Below are 18,650 nucleotides of genomic sequence, written 5' to 3' on the forward strand. Positions count from 1 at the left end.
ATGAATGGGGCTAGGCTAAATGCTAACACATTCATGACACGCTGTACAAAGATTAAGTGCACGCATTGAAAAAAGATGGGTATGTATTAATTCGTCTAAGTTGAGGTAAGAACATAGTAAAATATTGAAAAACTTTGATGTTGTCCTTTAATCTCATGTGTATTCAGAGTTTAGTGTTAAGTGAGTATCTTGGGAGTATTTTGTGAACGTGAGCTTCTCTTTTAACATAAACCCTTTCGACGCGTATGCAGCAGGCACGTATTTTGACATGACACATGACTCACATAGGTTCACATGACGCACCAAACACATATTTTGACATGACAAGCCACACACGACACTCCGAAACACATATTTTGAATTCACGCCCCTCGGAAGAGAAGCCACCGGCCGCCACTAATAAAATGTGATCCTGCCTGGGAAAACCTTTCTAAATTCTACATCAAATAATTCTACATAACGTAAAGAACATTCTTTGGAAGTATAACCTTGATATATTTAATATTCACTAAGGTCAGTCATGTCAAAGATTGAAATTAAAGTGAAATCAATGTATGAAATCAAACTTTGATGTTTCTTATTTTATAGCCAGGTTTTCACAGGCAGGGTCACAAATGTTCTAGAGAGTAAATCATGCCGGCAACCAAACAACTTCTATTGAATGGTAGCTCTCTATCTGTATTATAAGCCTTGCTGGTTTTGCTATAGGAATAGTTCACCCCAAAATTAAAATTATTGTATAATTAATTCACCCTCATGCCATGCAGGTATATAAATCCTTGGCTTTCCCTAGATTTATAATGGTTTTCAATGGCAGTCAACATTTTAATGATCATTATCTAAATAACTCCAGTTGGTTAATACTGGTATACTGTATCTTTTATCCACATTGTTGTTTTTTGTGGAGAAAACAAGTGATATTCTGAGCTCATGTGGCATCAATACGTTGTGTTTTATTATACTGGTAAATTCATGGTAATTTACCCAAATTACGGTGTAAAAGAGACTATTGTAAACATACAAATCAGTACGGTAAGTTCAAATATGGGTGCACACCAAAAGGTTGAATCTCACTGTTCCCCGTGTCTTGGGATGACAACTAGTCATAAGACAAACAAACCAATAAGATTTAAATGTATGCATCCATACTTGAATTTACAGCACTGATGATTAATATGTTGTGTATTGGGTATCAATTAAGCTCAGAATATTAATCGTTTTCTCCACAAAACATATGGTTTCACCTTAAAAGACATATATTAACTAGGGATGCACCGATAGGATTTTTTTGGGCCGATACCGATTCCGATTTAAACAGACAACTTCTGGCCGATACCGATATTAAACACTTGTATACAATACTATACAGTTGGTCTATTAGCTAGTTTATTTCTGCATCAAATTATTTTTACCAACATAATAAGAGAGGCACAAATTAAGCTAAAACAAATATAATAAGACAGCATGACAACCTTCAAAGGTGGTTTTTGCTATTCAGCATTTATTTTATTAACAACATCAACTCATTTTTTACATATAATGGATTTCTTTATGCAGTTAATTAATAAACAATCGGTATCGGCCTTTCTCGTGCTATTGCTGATATGCCGATGGTTTCAAATTCATCAAAAATCGGCCGATAAATATCGGTGGCCGATACATCGGTGCATCACTAATATTAACCCATCATTTGGATTCCTTTATTGATGGATCTATGTGCTGTTTTTATTTCTGACCACCATTTAGTGGAATTACAAAGCTAGAAAGAGCAAGGATATTATTTACTAAAACGTCAACATGATTTAATATGATACAATCAATATGATTTATATTTGGATATGTTAAAGGCATTACCTCTCCATCTCAGTGCACCACAGGATGTCTTCTTTTTCATTCATGAATACAGGAAAGTGCTGGTCTTTGCCCTGCTTTATGGAATTTGACCGAGTGGTAATGGTTCTCACTTTATCAAACTGTTAAAGGAAAATGCTGTTTGATGTACTAGCTTAATGCAAAAACCAGTCAATGGTTTGCTAAGAAGGTGGTTTACCTTTGCCGTCCTGCCATGCTCCAAACAGTCTTGAAGGTCCAGTTTATCCGAGCACATGGCGCTCAATGGTCTAAGAGGATATGATGAAATAGGAAATTTATAATTTCAATACTTCGATAAGGATGTTGAGTACATGAACAGAGAAAATTAAGTTGTTCAAGTCTAACTAACCTGTTCATGCCAGGCAGGTTACCCCAGAAGTATCGAGCTCTGTGGGCAGCAGACACCTCTTTGGCGTCAATCATAACTGGATTACACTGAAATAGAGGTTTACATGTAAACATCTTAATTCAAATATAACACACAAGACTCAGATAAAATCTATCATGAGGTGCATAAAGGGGTCTTTACAACATTTAAAGGAATTGATCACCCAAAAATTAAAGATTTTTTAATTATTTACTCATGTATTGTTGTTCAAACCCAGATGGCTTACATTATTTTTATAAAACCTGTTCTTATGCCTTCAGAACACTTGAAATATATGACAAGTTGTTTGAAGTTATTTAATGACACTTTTAAGGATTAAAAGGAGTCTCGATGCAGTTAACGAGACACGCAAGAACCAACGATCATCTTACCTAGACCACATGGAGCCTGACGTTAATTGTTTATATTTAAATCAATCTCTATAATTAAAGGGATGAATTCTGTCATCATTTACTCATCCTCGTGTTGTCCTAAACCTGTATGCATTTCTGTTTTCTGATGAACACAAAAGAAGATATTTTGATAAATGATGGCAAACACACAGCACATAGTGACCATCGACTTCCATAGTAGGAAAAAATTATTTTGGAAGTATTGTGATAAATGATGAAGAAAATATTTTGATAAATGATGGCAAGCACACAGTTGACACTACCCATTCAATTCCATCATATTTTATATTCCTACTATGGAAGTCAATGGTCACTATCTGCTGTGTGTTTACCATCATTTCTCAAAATATCTTATCATCAGAAAAAAGAAATTCATACAGGTTTAGAACAACATGAGTAAATGATGACATAATTTTCATTTTAAGGTGAACTATCCCTTTAAGCTCAAAATACGTATCACAAACGTATCAATTTGCTTCAAAAGACATTTATTAACCCATCAGAATCTGGATTTCTTTTTCTGATGATGGATGATCTTCAAACATACAGCCACTATTCAGTGCCATTACAAGGCTAGGAAGAGCCAGGATATGATTTAATATCTCTACTTGCCAACTCTAATTGTGTTTGGCTGACGAAAGGATGTAAATTATGGGGTAATTTTCATTTTTGGGTGCAGAGCGGCACAAAACACTAAGCGAAATAAAAGCGTCTGTTTAGGGCCTCGTGGCCACCAAGGGCCCCAAGAGTGCTGCTGCAATACAGCGCAACAGCGCTCCTCAAAAAGTGAGGCGGCCAATCAAAAGAAAGAAGGCGGGAGTTGCTGCTTACAGAGCTTTAGTTTCAAAGTTAAAAGAGTGCAGATGACATCAGTTGCTAAACATTCAGTATTTGAGTGATAGATTTGTTAAAGACTAAAAGTATTATCCAATGATGCAAACTATAAAAAGTTGCTTTAGATGGAAAATATTTGTGATCTATGTAATTTACAAAAAGCAGTAATGGAGCAAGTTTCAGCATTTTATTAGGTATAGAATTAGGTAGTAATGTGTGCATTTTAATAAATTTTATGGTTTCAGGAGTGCAAACTCATCAGGGGTGAAAAAGGTGACAAAGACAAAAGTGTTAAAAAATTACATATATATACAGTTTATATATCAATTACAATTTGTGTTTTATTTATTTATTAATTTATGGTAAATCTTATTAATTTTAGCATTTGATTTTTTAAATCAAATTTAAATCTGTTAACTTTAGTTAATGCACCTCAAACTAACATCAATTACTGTAATGACATAAACATCAAATAATAAATCCTTATATACAATATATTGTTTAACTTTTGTTCATAATGCATTTACTAATGTGAACAACTACAACCTTTTAGTAAAGTGTTACAGAAATTTGTATTTCATATTATTCAGTACACATTAACAAATCATACAGGATTTGTTCTGTTCACAGTCATAGCTCTAATACAGTACAAATATGAACCCTGAATCAAACTCGTGTAAAGTTCGATGTACAAATCTTTTTAAAAATAGAAAAGTGATTTAGTTAAGAGCAGTGAGAAAATGAGAAAATACTACGAGTGTGTGCGCTCAATCTGCACAGACTGCTTAAACATCGGCAGCAAATAAGGTGACTATAAATTGTAAAACATAACCCGCCAAACTGGTTAGTGATTTGACATCGTTACGACCACAATAGCTGGACATGATTTTCATAACTTAATTTACTGTGACCCTGTCGCAGACCCCACCACACCTTATTTTCAAAATCTCATCGGATCTAGACGAATCACAAGAATGACCAAATTTGGATCAAAACAGCCAAAGGTGACAAGTTGGCACCCCTGGGTATACTTGTCATCGTTAAATCATCCTCACCATCCTAACCCTAAACTGTGTGGCTTTGAACGTGTGTTTATAGGTTGTGATAAGCATATTGAAATAAAAATCTTATTTCCAAACAGTTAAATGCATTTAACAATAAATTATATTAGAGAAACTAAACTATGTTCCCTTTCAGTTGGTCACTACGACGTCATGTCGTGACCGACAAATTGGGAACATGCCTCGCGGGACCAATCTACTTCGAGAAACTGCAGATATTTGCATCTGCCTGCGCCGCCCCACCTCTCGGGTATTTAACGAGAGGCAGGCACGTTCCCAATTCATCGGTCACGACGTGACGTCTCCGTTCCCTTCCTTCAGGAAACGAGGCTTAAATACGTAACCGAGACATTACTTTATTTGTCCAATTCTTCACGTCTGTTTCTTAAAGATCTACCAAGTGTCTATAACCTTTGCATGTTAAGTCTGTGGTCTGTGCTTAAAATATAAAGGGGCAGTTCACCTAAAATCGTACTGAAATTTTTATCAAATGTTTTGATTATCACAACATACAAGGTTTGATTTCTATTTTTAGACACTCCAACATCCCAAACATAGCTAAAATTAATAAAATAATGTATGTATGTATAATGTTAGATTTTTAGTGTGTAAATAATCAAGCATTGACAATACTCACAGAGGGCCCCCAAATATAATTCTGCTTGGGCCCCCAAAAAGGCTTGGGCCGGCCCTGTTTGGGTGAACTATCCCTTTAAGCTAAGTCAGTAGATGATGGGTTATTTTTTTCTAGTACAGCAAGCCCCGTCTACCACAAGGGAGCAGCAAAAACACACAGGTTGATATCAAGGTGCAACCGCACACCTTGGTACATAATGGTACATACAGGCTTCACAAAAAGCTTTGAAGTATGGAATATAAATAGCAGTCAACATGAAACACCTTTTACAACCCAAAGTGACACTGAATGTCAATGACTGACAACCACAGCCCTCTTAGATTCACTTTCACTCTATGAAAAAAGTGCAACATCGACATTTCTGGAAATTTATACAGAAAATAGAATGATTTGAAACAGCATGAGGGTTATTAAACGATGCCTGAATTTACATTTTTGGGCAACCTTTCCTTTTAGGTATGTTAATAGGCTACATTTCAATTTTATTTAGATTTGACACACACCTCTAAAAACCGAGAGATGTCCCTCTTGTCGCTGACACCCATGGCCACCACGTTCTCAAAGAGCCAGAAGAACGGCCTGTTGTCTCCCTGTTTAGGTCGAGCTTCATGTAACAGCCGATAAAACTCAAAAAATAACCGTCCTGTGCCCTCTATGAGAGTGTTGGGTGACAAAAACAGACAGTAAAGAAAGCTCAGTACAACATTTTGACATTAAAAGTGTGAGCAGTGATATTTTAGTATCTCTTTAGTATCTGTACATTAAGTTTGCGGAATTTACAATTATGTCATATTGAAATGGCTGCAAAAGCTAAATGGCACAGCTATATACAGCCCTACCATAGAGACCTTTTCTTGCTGGATTCACGATGGACAGGTCATTGCATGGGCTTCCGCCTATTACAAGATCAAAGGGACCCCACTCTTGGATCTGTGGAGTATATAAAAGAAAATGTTGTGAAAAAAACTTGGCATTGAAATATATCATTGTTGTCGTCTGATAAAAAACATGCACTTCACTAATTTTCACATTTTCAGTCAATTATTTGTCCCCTTTACCCATCTGTTTATGAAGGTTAGATGTTTCAATTGGATTATTGTTTGCGAATGTGGCTATATTCAATTGTTCTTCAAGTTCCCACAATTCAGTAAGTAGGTTATTTATTACTAATGAATTAATTTTTTATATAATCCAAGCTTTCACAAGGTTATAAGGATATGATGACAGATAAAACCATTAAAACTTTTTTCATATCCAGAGCTTCCACAAGTTTTTGGCAACACATTTCTGGCACAATTTCTAACTGGTGGATTATTACATAAGTACATTTAAGTGAGGCCAAACACGTTTGTGGACACTTACGTGTTTACGCGTGACGTTCCTCACGTCACCCACATACATAATGCGTCCCTGGTGCCGAACAATGCCCACGGTGATGGAGTCCTCACACACTTCTGAGGCAACGTATCGCTCCACCTGGATCCCCAGCTCCTTTAGCACCAGCAGCCCTGAATCACAAAACAAGCATCATGGCGATCACAAACAAATTTCTGTTTTTAATAATTACGCACATTCTCTAATCCATTAGTTATCAAACTTTTTCACTCCGTGACCCACTTAGACAGAAAGTATCTATTTTAGGACCCACCAAAATATTACATAAAAATATTGATAAATACAAAAAGAAATGTGTTCTCTTTAAGGAGATAGCAGTTTATATTTTATTGGCTATGTTTAAATGCACAAAATTTTGTCAATCAGACTGAATATAATCCGATTGAAAGCCACGACAATACAGTGTACATGAACCCTAAACATTGCAATCTGATTACAATGTTTGTTTACATGTACATAATCCGAACCAAACATCTGCGCAAGCGCACAGCCAGGGTTGCCAGATTCGCGTATCAAAACCAGCCCAATGGACATTTAAAACTATCCCAAATGCATCTCAAAGACTATTCAGAGCCCAAATACCAATAATTAATTAACGAAATCCTTCCATCTTTAAGCCGCAGAAACGCCTAAATCTGAATTCCGCCAAAACGCAAAGGACTTGGCAACGCAGCGCATAGCATGTCCCGACTAGTTCACGCTTTATCCCTGTATAAATCTACAAAGTTAAAGTTAAGTTAATAAAAAAGACCAAGAAAAAAATACAACCTACCTACACAACCCCTGCTGTGCTCCTAAGTCTCGTCTCGAAATGTTTTCTAAAGGGCGATTTATAGTCGTGCGTAGGCTATCTGTAGCCTGTGCGTAGCTCTGCGTAGGCTGACGCGCACCTCGCAAAATTTTTAACAGCGCGTCAGTTCTACGCGGACCGCAAGCGCTGTGATTGGTCCACCAGAACCCCTCCCGTCAGGTAAAAAAAACTGCGTCATAGGTATTTCCGTTTGCGACGGTGAAAACAAAGAATGGCCAAGTTGAGGAGTGATTTAACTCAAACTGCAACAAAAGTCGCTGTTTATTTACATCCATCATTGCTGGTCTTCTCAAATTATACACAACAAGTTGCTGTTTCTTCTTCGTTTGTGGCTTAACTTGCAAAGCTTCTTCTTCTTCTTTGGCGTTCGCACTGCTACTGTGGTTAAACGCGTGGTTACTGCCTACCAGCGGCCTGCGCGCGTGTTTGCACGTCGACGCGGATGACGACGCAAAAGTATAAATGAAAACCGACGCGGAACCTACGCCATCGCGGCTACGCCGTAGGACCTACGCACGACTATAACGAGCCCTTAAGAGAAGACGTTCAGCTTCTGGCTATCAACGGCAAAACTTTATGCAACTCCTGCAATGCTCGCTCCAACTAGGCTATGAGAAGAATCAACAAAGGTCGCGCACTGTCGCAGTGGTGGTGACCTGATGGGCCAAATGTCATATATTGCGCGTGTAATGGCAATTTGGGGTGTGCACACGAAAGCTTTTGCGCACGAGGCTGGCGCATGTTTTCAATTGATTCCAATGGAAACTCTGCGTTTTTCAAATAAGCCAGCGCTTGGCGATGAGCGTCGAGAGTTGAAAGAGATTCAACTTTGGGTGAAAAGCTCCGCTCGTCAATGTCAGTTTTCACACGGCAGTGGAGGAGGGGCGGGACAAGTATCAAAACAGCCAACCGGCTTACAGCTCAAGTATCACAGCTAAAAAGCGCTCGGCTGAAAAAACAGCTGGCATTTGGTGTCCTCCAGGCATTTTCAGCTGTGTTTAAAAGTTCTGGGGTGCAAAACTCACATACAAATTTTGCATATATTTTCATTCGCACTACTACCCCCCCACACGGAGTTAATTATCCGCCCGCATCCCTGCCCGTTAATTTTATGAATGTCACAATCCACCCGTTTGAAACACTTTTATGCAGGTATCCGATCCGTTGCAGGACTTTGGTGGGACCTACTAGTGGGTCCGACCCACAGTTTGAAAACTAGTCTAGCACTACAAGTCTGGAAATACGGATTGCCGGAAAAACACGCCATCGGCAGAGAAGCATTTTCTCTTAATTGACAAGTTAACTTGTCAATGGCGGGGAAAGAGTTAATAGGTAAAAACTCTTTTTGGGTAATTTCACTAAAACAACCAAGTGACTTAATCGTCTTGAATTCCACCCCTATGTTTTACAATAAAAATCACATTCTCAATAACTATTATTATAAAAATAATTTTACCATGATTATTTGGTTTAGTCTTTTCAATTTTTCAATCCAGTCACATACAGTATATGCATACACTAGATCAAGATTTAAGAGCAAATGGATCAACACTGCAACTGTAACAGTAGTTAAATCTCACAATGCCATCGCACATTAAAGCATAGGCGGTACAGCGATATCAACCAGCAATGGCGAAGCTAAGTGCACTTTAAAAGCCGGGGCGAGCGTAACGCGATCAGCTCTATTTTCTGCTGAGACCACAAAAGGGACGGCGGACATTCTTCACTAACCTGTTGCGATCCCATCAAAAAGTGACAGGACACGAATGGGTTTTCTTTTCTCTGCCAAAACGGGAGGGTAGAGCCTCGGTGGTTCCTGTAAGAGAAGAACAGGGGTCAGAGAAGAGGCATAGAAAGAGGGAGAGAGGGGAAGTGATAGAGAGACCCTTAAAACACATTGGGTTTGTAATAAAAGAACACCTGTCTGTACATGCCGTCTGTAGGTAACAAAGAAGCCCTTTACCTTAAATAGTCCAGTAACAAGGGATTATTGTTAAGAGCCTGTACGGTAAACGAGGTATTGGGGCCGATTTCATTAACTATAACTGGGGCTGCCTATCTGTGGTCTTTTATAATGTGACTAATAACAGTTGCTGACCTGTACTGTAATCTGTATGGAGCGTGTAAGATAAAACCGAATGTTAAGATTTGTATTCTGAATCACAATGTGCCGTGACTTTAACACTATTTGGCTGCTCTTTCACATGGGCCGTTTGCCAACATGATCTTAATGTACATGGTCTGTAAAGTTAAGGGTTTAGGAGATGTAGCATTACATAATAAAACTGAAACCATTACCTTTGTAAACCTTATCTGCTCTCGTATCTTAAAGCAATATTATCAGCCTTTAAAGGAAAACACCACCTTTTTCAATATTTTACTATGTTCTTCCCTCAACTTAGACTAATTAATGCATACCTTTTTTTTTCAATGTGTGTACTTTTAATGTTTGTACAGCGCGTTGTGAATGTGTTAGCATTTAGCCTAGCCCCATTCATTCCTATGGCTCCAAACAGGGATGAATTTAGAAGCCACCAAACACTTCCATGTTTTCCCTATTTAAAGACAAGACTGTTACATGAGTAGTTACACGAGTAAGAATGGTGGCACAAAATAAAACGTTTGTTTTGGGGCCATAGGAATGAATGGGGCTAGGCTAAATGCTAACACATTCAAGAAGCGCTGTACAAAGGTAACAAGTGCATGCATTAAAAAAAGATAGGTATGTATTAATTCATCTAAGTTGAGGTAAAACATAGTAAAATATTGAAAAACTATTGTTTTCCTTTAAAAACGAGATTTTTCAATGAACATCACAAAGTCACTTACAAAGTCCTGATCGTGATTGTTGGCAAAGAAGCGCTGCAGTCTGCTAGGCCAGTCGGACCGACGCTCCAGCAGGCCGTACTGACCCTTTGGCCCACACATGTAGCAGTTCCACGGGTCCTCTTTTATAGCTGCCTGTGCCGCGCCGGGCCCCACCCACAGATCCACACATTCCACACAGAAACACCTGTAAAAAAGCACAAAAAAAAAACATCACCTTAAAATATAATAGAGATAAAGGTGACCCTGACGCTGTAAGCTTCGATGGCTGTCTTACCTGCAACAGTTATTGTTTCCACACATGAGCACTTCTCTGCCTCCACAACAGATGGTACAATAGGACTGGTAGCCGTCGTCATCATATTGATATGCACATTCCAGAAAGCAGTTCTACGAAAATGCAGATGCTGAAATATTAGCTAGGTATCAAGTAGGAGTATTGGTCACATTATATATATAACATATTATTTATTTATTTTTTGTATTGACAAGTGTTAATTTCAGTGGCGGGCGCGGCTGGTGACTTCTCTTTCGAGGGGACACAATGCAAAGCTCATCACAACATGTATTTAGCCCATCATGTGTGTGGCTCGTCATTTCAAAATATGTGTTTATCGCGCCATGTGAACCTATGTGCATCACGCATCATGTCAAAATAAGTGCCTGTTGCAGACGCTTCAAAGGGGTTTATAATGCTCATGTTTGCCAGATACTCGCTTAATCTCATGTGTAATCAGAGTTTAATGTTATGTGAGTGTCTTGCGAGTATTTTGTGAAAGTGGGCGTTTCTTTTATCATAAACCCTTTCGACGCGTGTGCAGCAGGCACGTATTTTGAAATGATTCATGATGCACATGGTTCACATGACGCAACAAACACATATTTTGACATGACGAGCAACACAAATGACACATTTTGATTTCGCATTCCTCGGAAAAGAAGTCACCAGCCGCCACTGGTTAATTTGGCAATCAGAAATACTGTCTATTTTACAATTAGGATTGCAACAACTAATCAAATATTCAAAAAAGTGTATAATAATCAACAGTGGGAGATGCACAGCAGCCCGCCTGCTCCATACAGTGTGGGCTCCTTGTTTACACACAGCACAGGGCAGCAGGAGATACATGACGAAATAAAACAGCACAATGATTGTCAAGAAGATGGGGAAGACGAAAGAACAATGTTTGTTAAAGGGATAGTTTACCCCAAAATTAAAATGATGTCCTAATTTACTCATTCTCAAGTTGTTACAAACCTGTATAAATATCTTTGTTCTGCTGAACACAAACTAAGATATTTTGAAAAATGTTTGTGACCAAGCAGATCTGGGACACCATTCACTTCCATAGTAGGAGAAAATGAAACTCAATGATGCCCCAGATCTGCTTGTGGTGTTGAAATTGACACAACGTGAGGGCGAGTAAATTATGATTATCATTATCAACTATTATTGAATATTAGATGAGTTGTTGCAGCCCTATACAATATCATAAAGAATTTATCTGTGTAGAGGTGCAGAATTACCAGCAATAAATTATTTATTTTATATAAAATTTTAATTTTTAAACATTGAAATTCCAATCAGGGAGAAAAGCGTTGGTAACCAAATAACAATGGCCCCTATTGACTTCCATTGTATGGACACAAAACCTCAAAATACCTTATTAAGAACACTCCACTTTTTTTGAAAATATGCTCTTTTTGCCAGCTCCCCTAGAGTTAAACATTTTATTTTTTACGGTTTTGGAATACATTCAGCCGATCTCCGGGTCTGGCGATACCACTTTTAGCCTAGCTTAGCACAATCCATTAAATCTGATTATACCATTAGCATTGCGCTAAAAAAATAACCTAAGAGTTTCAATATTTTTCCTATTTAAAACTTAATTCTTCATTAGTTACATTGTGTACTAAGACCAACGGAAAATTAAAAGTTGCGATTTTCTAGGCAGATATTGCTAGTAACTATACTCTCATTCTAGTGTAATAATCAAGGACTTTGCTGCCGTAACATGGCTGCAGCAGGCGCAATGATATTATGCAGCGCCCGAAAATAGTCCCCTTGGTAACTTTCAATAGCAGGGGTCTATTTTTGGGCACTGCGTAATATCAATGCACCTCCTGCAGCCATGTTACGAATTCCAAAATGGTAAAAATCAAATGTTTAACTCTAGGGGAGCTGGAAAATGAGCATAAATGAGTGGAGTGTCCCTTTAAAGGCACGGTCCATAATCTCTAAAAGCCAATGTTGACATTTGAAATCACCTAACAAACACGCCCCTACCCCAATAGAATCTGGACCTTCTTTTGATAGACCCGCCCCACATATACCCAACTCAGACAACGATGTCGGTTAGTAGACACGCCCCTTACTGCTGATTGGCTACAAGTGTGTTTTGGTAGTCGGCCCGACTCCCTTTTCCAAAGCGTTTTTCATATATCGTGCACTCCGTCTTGGAGTTGGTTGTTGGACCACTGTGAATTGGCCTTTAGTGTTCAACAGATAAAGAAGTCATATAAACGTATAACTTGTGGACTCATTTTCAGTTAACTATTCAATCAATTTGATAATTTCCATAAAAGTTGTGTATAGATGCTTGCTGCTGTAAGTGTCACAACCCAGCAAGCAATTTTTGGCTAAAACAAGGCAAAATTTGAGCTGTCAATGAAAGTCTCAGTTTCTCAGTTTTTGCTTGCTGGGATATATCATATGTGAAGTGAATCTTCAAATATCAAACTGGCGTCTGCCAATAACATAAATGGAAATGATACAAACATTACAAGCATGCAAACAAAGCAGCCCTAAGGAAGTAGGAAACAGGAATTTCCTGGCTTTTACCTTACAGCTTTGGCACATTCCTCCTATAAAGAGCGGGTGCTCCAGGGAAACATTAAGGCTGCCGCAGGAGATGCAGATGTCTAACAGTGTTCAGAGACAGAGAGAGAAATACAGAGAGATTACCTGAGGCTCCACCATTGACAGCAATGATATCACAATGTATACGTGTATCACATACCTTCAATGTTTCTACATTTTTGACGAACTTCGTATACAAGTCTCTCTAAAAACAAAAGAATAAAGAAAATGTGGTTTAAAACTACTAGCATTTCAGGCATTTGAAGAGCATTAAATTCTCTTCAAATGGTTTGTAGAACTTCAGCTGGCCTAACTTATGATATAACTCAATGTCAACAAGATGTAATTTATTAGAAACACAGCTGTACTCACTCACTGAAAAAATGTTGCAAACTGTAGTGCTATAACTAGAGCAATGTACTTGTGATGCTTTTTATTGGGAGTATAACATTTTGAACATCACAGATATTGCAGCAACTACGCGATAAAACTGATAGAAAATTTGATTATGAAATTCACTGTCAATAAACATCATTATCGATTACCTCCCCATCTTCGTTTTTCACTTTTTTAAATGGCATTAATTTAGTTCAGTTAAACAGCGTTTATAAAGTGAGAAGCGTCTTTCCAAACCAGGTTTCTCCAAACACAGAGTCTGTGAGTTGCCCACCAAAGCACATTCTTTATTTATTTATTAATATATTTATATCAGTTAGGATTCTTTTATGTATGTTGACATTTTAAACAATAATAAAACATATCACCAAGTAATATAAGGTAAAATTAACAAGAAAAAAGTTTTGAGTAGACTATATCAAAAAAGTAGCCCACCAGATACAGGCACACCATTGACTTTCATTGTAAGAAAAAAATATACTATGGAAGTAAATAGTGTTCATAGACTGTTTGGTTACAAATGAAGAGTTTGGTTCCAAAAAGTGATAAACGGCATTTAAAAAAAAAAAGTATTCTGTCTTGTATCTGGCCAGTATTAAAAATTAAATTCTTAATTTTACGCAAAATCCGATATTCGCCATGTTATTCTGTCATCTTTTCTCCCTTTTTTCCAAAACGCTATAAACGCCCCTCCTCCTTATCAGCAGAAGGCAATAAATCCGCTCAACCAATCACAGCGCACCATTCCACGCACTGTAAACAACAATGGCGGCACGTTGAATACACAAGGAATGCTAGTTTTCCTCATATACTTTGTACTTCGTGATCAACAAACAAACAAAAACAAAATAATACTTTTGATGGCATTGATAAACCTGTGGTGATTATCTGTGACGGGAAAGATACATAAGCCATCAAAATCAAATAATTGAGACGGAAAAATGGCGGCTGTTGCTTGTTCTCACACTACAGCATCAAGATTTTCATGCTAACACATTGACACCAGGGATTTGATAAAACTTTTCATTATTTTACTCGAAGCCAACGAAAATCGAGCAGGACCAAAACATTTTACAGCTGATCGCTGTCAAAAAAGTTCAGCGATGACGTCCCAAGTATAACAGCAGCAATGAGAATGTTATTAATATGACAAAGTAAGAGTTTTGATTAATGCCATTAATGTTTATTTTTTTAATAATTGAATAGCTCTAGTCAACTAAATGAATATAACATGGCAAAGTTGAATGCATTATTGCATTTTGTGGAAAAATATATTTTTATAATAAATCTTTGAAAGCCACAATCACTTCTACCATTGCAGGACGCAAGTGCAGTATGAGAGCGTTAAAACAAATGTTTTTGAAGGATGCAAAAATGGTGTTAACATTGGTAAGTTACTTAAATGTATGTAAATACTGCAGTTTCATATAAAAAAAAGGATAAAATATTGTGCTTTGTTTTCATGTGTTGAGAAAAGCATGCCCTGATAGGTTATTGAACACTAACTTTAAATAAAAAGTTAATAAAGCCTGTTCTGGAAGAAGAAAAATATAAGACTGTTATCTATACTAAACTATTTTAAGTGTAAGGAAACTCTTGGTTAACCCACAAAAGAGATGTCTGTGGTTCTTGTTTCCCTCCGTTTGATTGGTTAATAAAGCTCCCTGCTGATTTAACAGCCCCTTTCATTATAACTACTGTTACTCACCGTAAGCTCTAAAATATAGGAACTAATTATAATCTTTAACATTTGCTTTCATACTACATTACTACAAAAAAAAAAAAACACAAACAAAATATTAACACTAAACCACACTAATTTTGCTAGCATAGTTGGTTGTTTTCAGACACATTAGGTCCTGTGGAAAGTCACTTTCTTAAAACACAATTTTTTACATTTTTCCTAAGGCCCTTATCTGTGAGGCTGTTTACATCTGGTATCAAGAAACGTTTTGGTCGATCGGATCACAAGTAGACGATGGTAAATACAAATGTAATCGGAGTGTGAAATGTTTTCAACTGTCCAGTTTTGACCACATCCAGTCGAAAATGCATTCGACCGGATTGCTTTTGTGGTGTAGACGTGCATGTGGTCGAATATGTTCAAGCAGCCACAAAAGACAGCAGACTCTCTGCCTATTGATCTAATGTAATGTAACGAGCACTACGTTTTTACACCGGACCTGGGGCTGGTTACACCAGCTATGTGTAAGTTACAACGTAGCCTAGTTACGACGTAAATGGGCACTAAGTTACAACTTACGCACTACTAAATGTTTTTGCGTTGCACCATTAAACTTAGTTTAAACAAAACAAAACGTTGTAACAAAATATTTATGGAAGCCTCTGTCCATGAAAAGCGGTCGGAAAAAGATGTCAGCCAGATTAGATCACATCAATGAGCTCATAATTGATTATGAAGATCCGCAAGTTCGTCAAAGAGTTTTCAAGAACTGTTTTGTTTTCTTTGTATCCATCAATTAAAATAAGAATTTCTTCATGACTGAAATTTTTCTTGTTAAGTTTCTCCTCCATGTGTGGGATAGATATTTTCAATTAAAAGTGTAATGTTTTGAGTTCGTTAACGTTTGCTTTAACGTCTTTTTTAACTTTCAGTTTAGGCCAGTCAAGAATGAGTTTAAAATTACGCGATGTTCAGACTACTTCCCGTTTACCTATTAGAAGGCTTGTGATTGGGATAAGAAAAATAGACGTCATTCTATGCGACAACGCATTACTTTACGAAGAGCTTACGACCTACTAGCTACGTTCTGCCTTAAGAACAAATGGTGCAACCGAATAAGTACAGAGTTAGTTATAAACTAGCTAGTATTTACTAAGCCTCTAGTTTGGATTTTACGTCCCAGTTTAAGTAAGAACTTACGAACGACTGGTGCAACTCTACCCTGACTTCTAGTGCAAACCCCTGGTGTTTGGTGTGATCTTTACCGTGGGTTCACACCAGCCACGTTTGAGGCGTCCAATTCGCATCTACCGCGTTTAGTGTGCCGCTTGAACATTTTGAGTTCGCACGTGAAAGCCGCATGTGAAATTCTAGTCATTGAGACATTCACGCGTAAATTCGCGTCATGGGAGGGCCTTCCATAGGCTTCTGCGACTCCACTCGGTTCCTGTAATCATGTCACTACTAGAGCAAGCTCCTAATTGGTTAATGCCGCGCGTTTTTCCGCCAAAGTTCAACATTTTTAACTATAGCATTTCCCGCGGCAACGCTCAATTCGCGCAAGCTAGACGTGCGAATGAGGCTGAATCGTGTCTACCACGCCGCACTTAACGCCTCATTCGCGCTGCGAGACCTCCAGACACACATCAACATGTCTTTACATTGACTTAACATTGAAATCACTCGTGTTTGATGCCTCTAACGCGGCTGGTCTGAACGCAGGATTAGGCTTTTATTGACTGCTCTCAGCCTCTTTTGTTTTTGATTAATTTTGCGAGCGTGTAAAAGTTGCGCAAGCTTATTTCATCAATTGCTCTGAAATTTTGGAGAAAGTTTCCCTTAGCCTTCCTGAAAAAGGCCAAAAAAAATGCCTAAAAAGGACACAAATTGTACCTACTGTGTTGATTGTATCTTAAAACGGTTTACATCATTCAAATCACAAGAATTTTAGCTTTCCAAAGCTTTTTGTTTTGCTTTTTGTTTTTGAGTTGTTGTATTTGATGAAGTTTTCTGTCAAATAATGCATTGTCCCTCCCACGGTACACTGGAATATATGTGTAGAAAAATTTGTGCAACAACACAAGCAGCGGACTCTGACTTAATATAAGTGTGCATCAATTAAACCTGTCATTTCTCCCGCTCGCGTTTAAACGAAAGCAGATGGACTCGCCCACAGTCCACCCCACGGTTGAAAGTGGACAAAAGAGACAGATTAAAGTCTCTCTCTCATCCACTTGTGATCAGATCGACCAAACGACAAAAATCTTAATTCCAAGTATAAACAGCCCCTGTAAATGTCAATACAGACTTGCATCACAGAGGAATTGGGATATTTAATAAAGCATGAACATATTCTACCAAAAATGTAATTGTGTTTGATAGAATTAACACTAGGACATTTAGGTCTCTGTATTTAAAGAAACACATCTGACACATTTGTTTTAAACTCAAGAAACTTTAGACTGTGTATGTTAAGGTTTGATTTTACATAAATTATAAAATGTAGACGTTTTAACAAGAGCCAGAATTTATGAGCAATGTCACTTTAACCCTGCAGGATTAGAAGCAGCCCCTGTGATAGGTGCAGACACACCCTCTTGTGTTTACCCTGTGAACGAAAGCGATAATCCAGATTTAGCACGAGTGGGTGTGCGTTTACAACTGAGAACTCTTTAAACTCTCTGACCCCGTTCAGTGAGAGTATCAGCTCACCTCGAGTCCTCTCGTCAATGATGTCTTTGACCTTGGGTTTCTCTGTGGCTGTGCTTTTGCGGGGCTTTTTTGCTGGTGGGGGCGTGTAAGCTGCTGCCTCTGGCTCCACCCACATCTCTGGGTACACTTCCTTATATGGGTTCCGTTCCTCTGAAAAAGAAATTGTTTACACATTCGTTAATGGCCCCACGGTTCGCCACGCATGCGATTCGCGGATTAATGTGACTCTTACAAATGTTAACACTCAGGCAATTTACATTTTTTTAACCGTAAACCGTTTTCTGTACGCACAGACGCACGTGCAGTTAAATGTGTCAAAATCCAATTAGAATTTATCATAACTACGCACTACTCCCTCCAAAATAAGAACTTTACATGTGTAAGTTTTAGAGAGAGTTGCGCTACTGTGTCTCATACTGTAGTCGAATAAATACACTTGGCCAATAGAGCAATTATAAACAACACCCCTGACCACTCGGTGAGTTTTACGTCTTTGTAAATGAAACTTTAATGCATTTTAGGAAGGATTGTTCCAGTGCACCTATGCAGCCATTTTAGAGGTGGGAGGTGATACAATAAACACCCGAAAATTCTTGGGCCAGCATCATATGTCCAAATTTCAGTTAAAACCATTCTATTTCATGATAAACAATCTGAAAAGAGGGCTTTAAGTGTAAAATACCGAACTTGTCCTTTAAAACTAATGCCATTAATCGGAGCGATTTATTAAAGCCCTGAAATTTCCTGCGTGCCATGGAGCGGGAACAACACACTTACTGGTT

At 37.9% G+C, this 18,650-nt stretch overlaps 1 protein-coding gene across 5 annotated transcripts in view; it reads right to left on the reverse strand.

The window, feature by feature from the left end:
• The window catches only part of LOC141362517 (DNA (cytosine-5)-methyltransferase 3A-like), a 63,864-nt gene that overhangs the window by 3,763 nt on the left and 41,451 nt on the right, over nucleotides 1-18,650 (reverse strand). For 3 of the 5 annotated variants that reach the window (XM_073864715.1, XM_073864716.1, XM_073864712.1), the window contains 12 exons: nucleotides 17,869-18,018; nucleotides 13,237-13,281; nucleotides 13,059-13,138; nucleotides 10,494-10,606; nucleotides 10,220-10,403; nucleotides 9,122-9,206; nucleotides 6,547-6,692; nucleotides 6,024-6,114; nucleotides 5,688-5,836; nucleotides 2,222-2,307; nucleotides 2,051-2,120; nucleotides 1,855-1,973 (listed from right to left, as the gene is read on the reverse strand). In XM_073864715.1, coding sequence (XP_073720816.1) covers nucleotides 1,855-1,973; nucleotides 2,051-2,120; nucleotides 2,222-2,307; nucleotides 5,688-5,836; nucleotides 6,024-6,114; nucleotides 6,547-6,692; nucleotides 9,122-9,206; nucleotides 10,220-10,403; nucleotides 10,494-10,606; nucleotides 13,059-13,138; nucleotides 13,237-13,281; nucleotides 17,869-18,018 — 1,318 coding nt within the window. The remainder of the gene's footprint in view (nucleotides 1-1,854; nucleotides 1,974-2,050; nucleotides 2,121-2,221; nucleotides 2,308-5,687; nucleotides 5,837-6,023; nucleotides 6,115-6,546; nucleotides 6,693-9,121; nucleotides 9,207-10,219; nucleotides 10,404-10,493; nucleotides 10,607-13,058; nucleotides 13,139-13,236; nucleotides 13,282-17,868; nucleotides 18,019-18,650) is intronic. The other 2 variants (XM_073864714.1, XM_073864713.1) reach the window with 2 other exon arrangements.

The sequence above is a fragment of the Misgurnus anguillicaudatus genome, unplaced genomic scaffold (genome assembly GCF_027580225.2).
Source record: "Misgurnus anguillicaudatus unplaced genomic scaffold, ASM2758022v2 HiC_scaffold_28, whole genome shotgun sequence".
Classification (NCBI taxonomy): domain Eukaryota; kingdom Metazoa; phylum Chordata; class Actinopteri; order Cypriniformes; family Cobitidae; genus Misgurnus; species Misgurnus anguillicaudatus.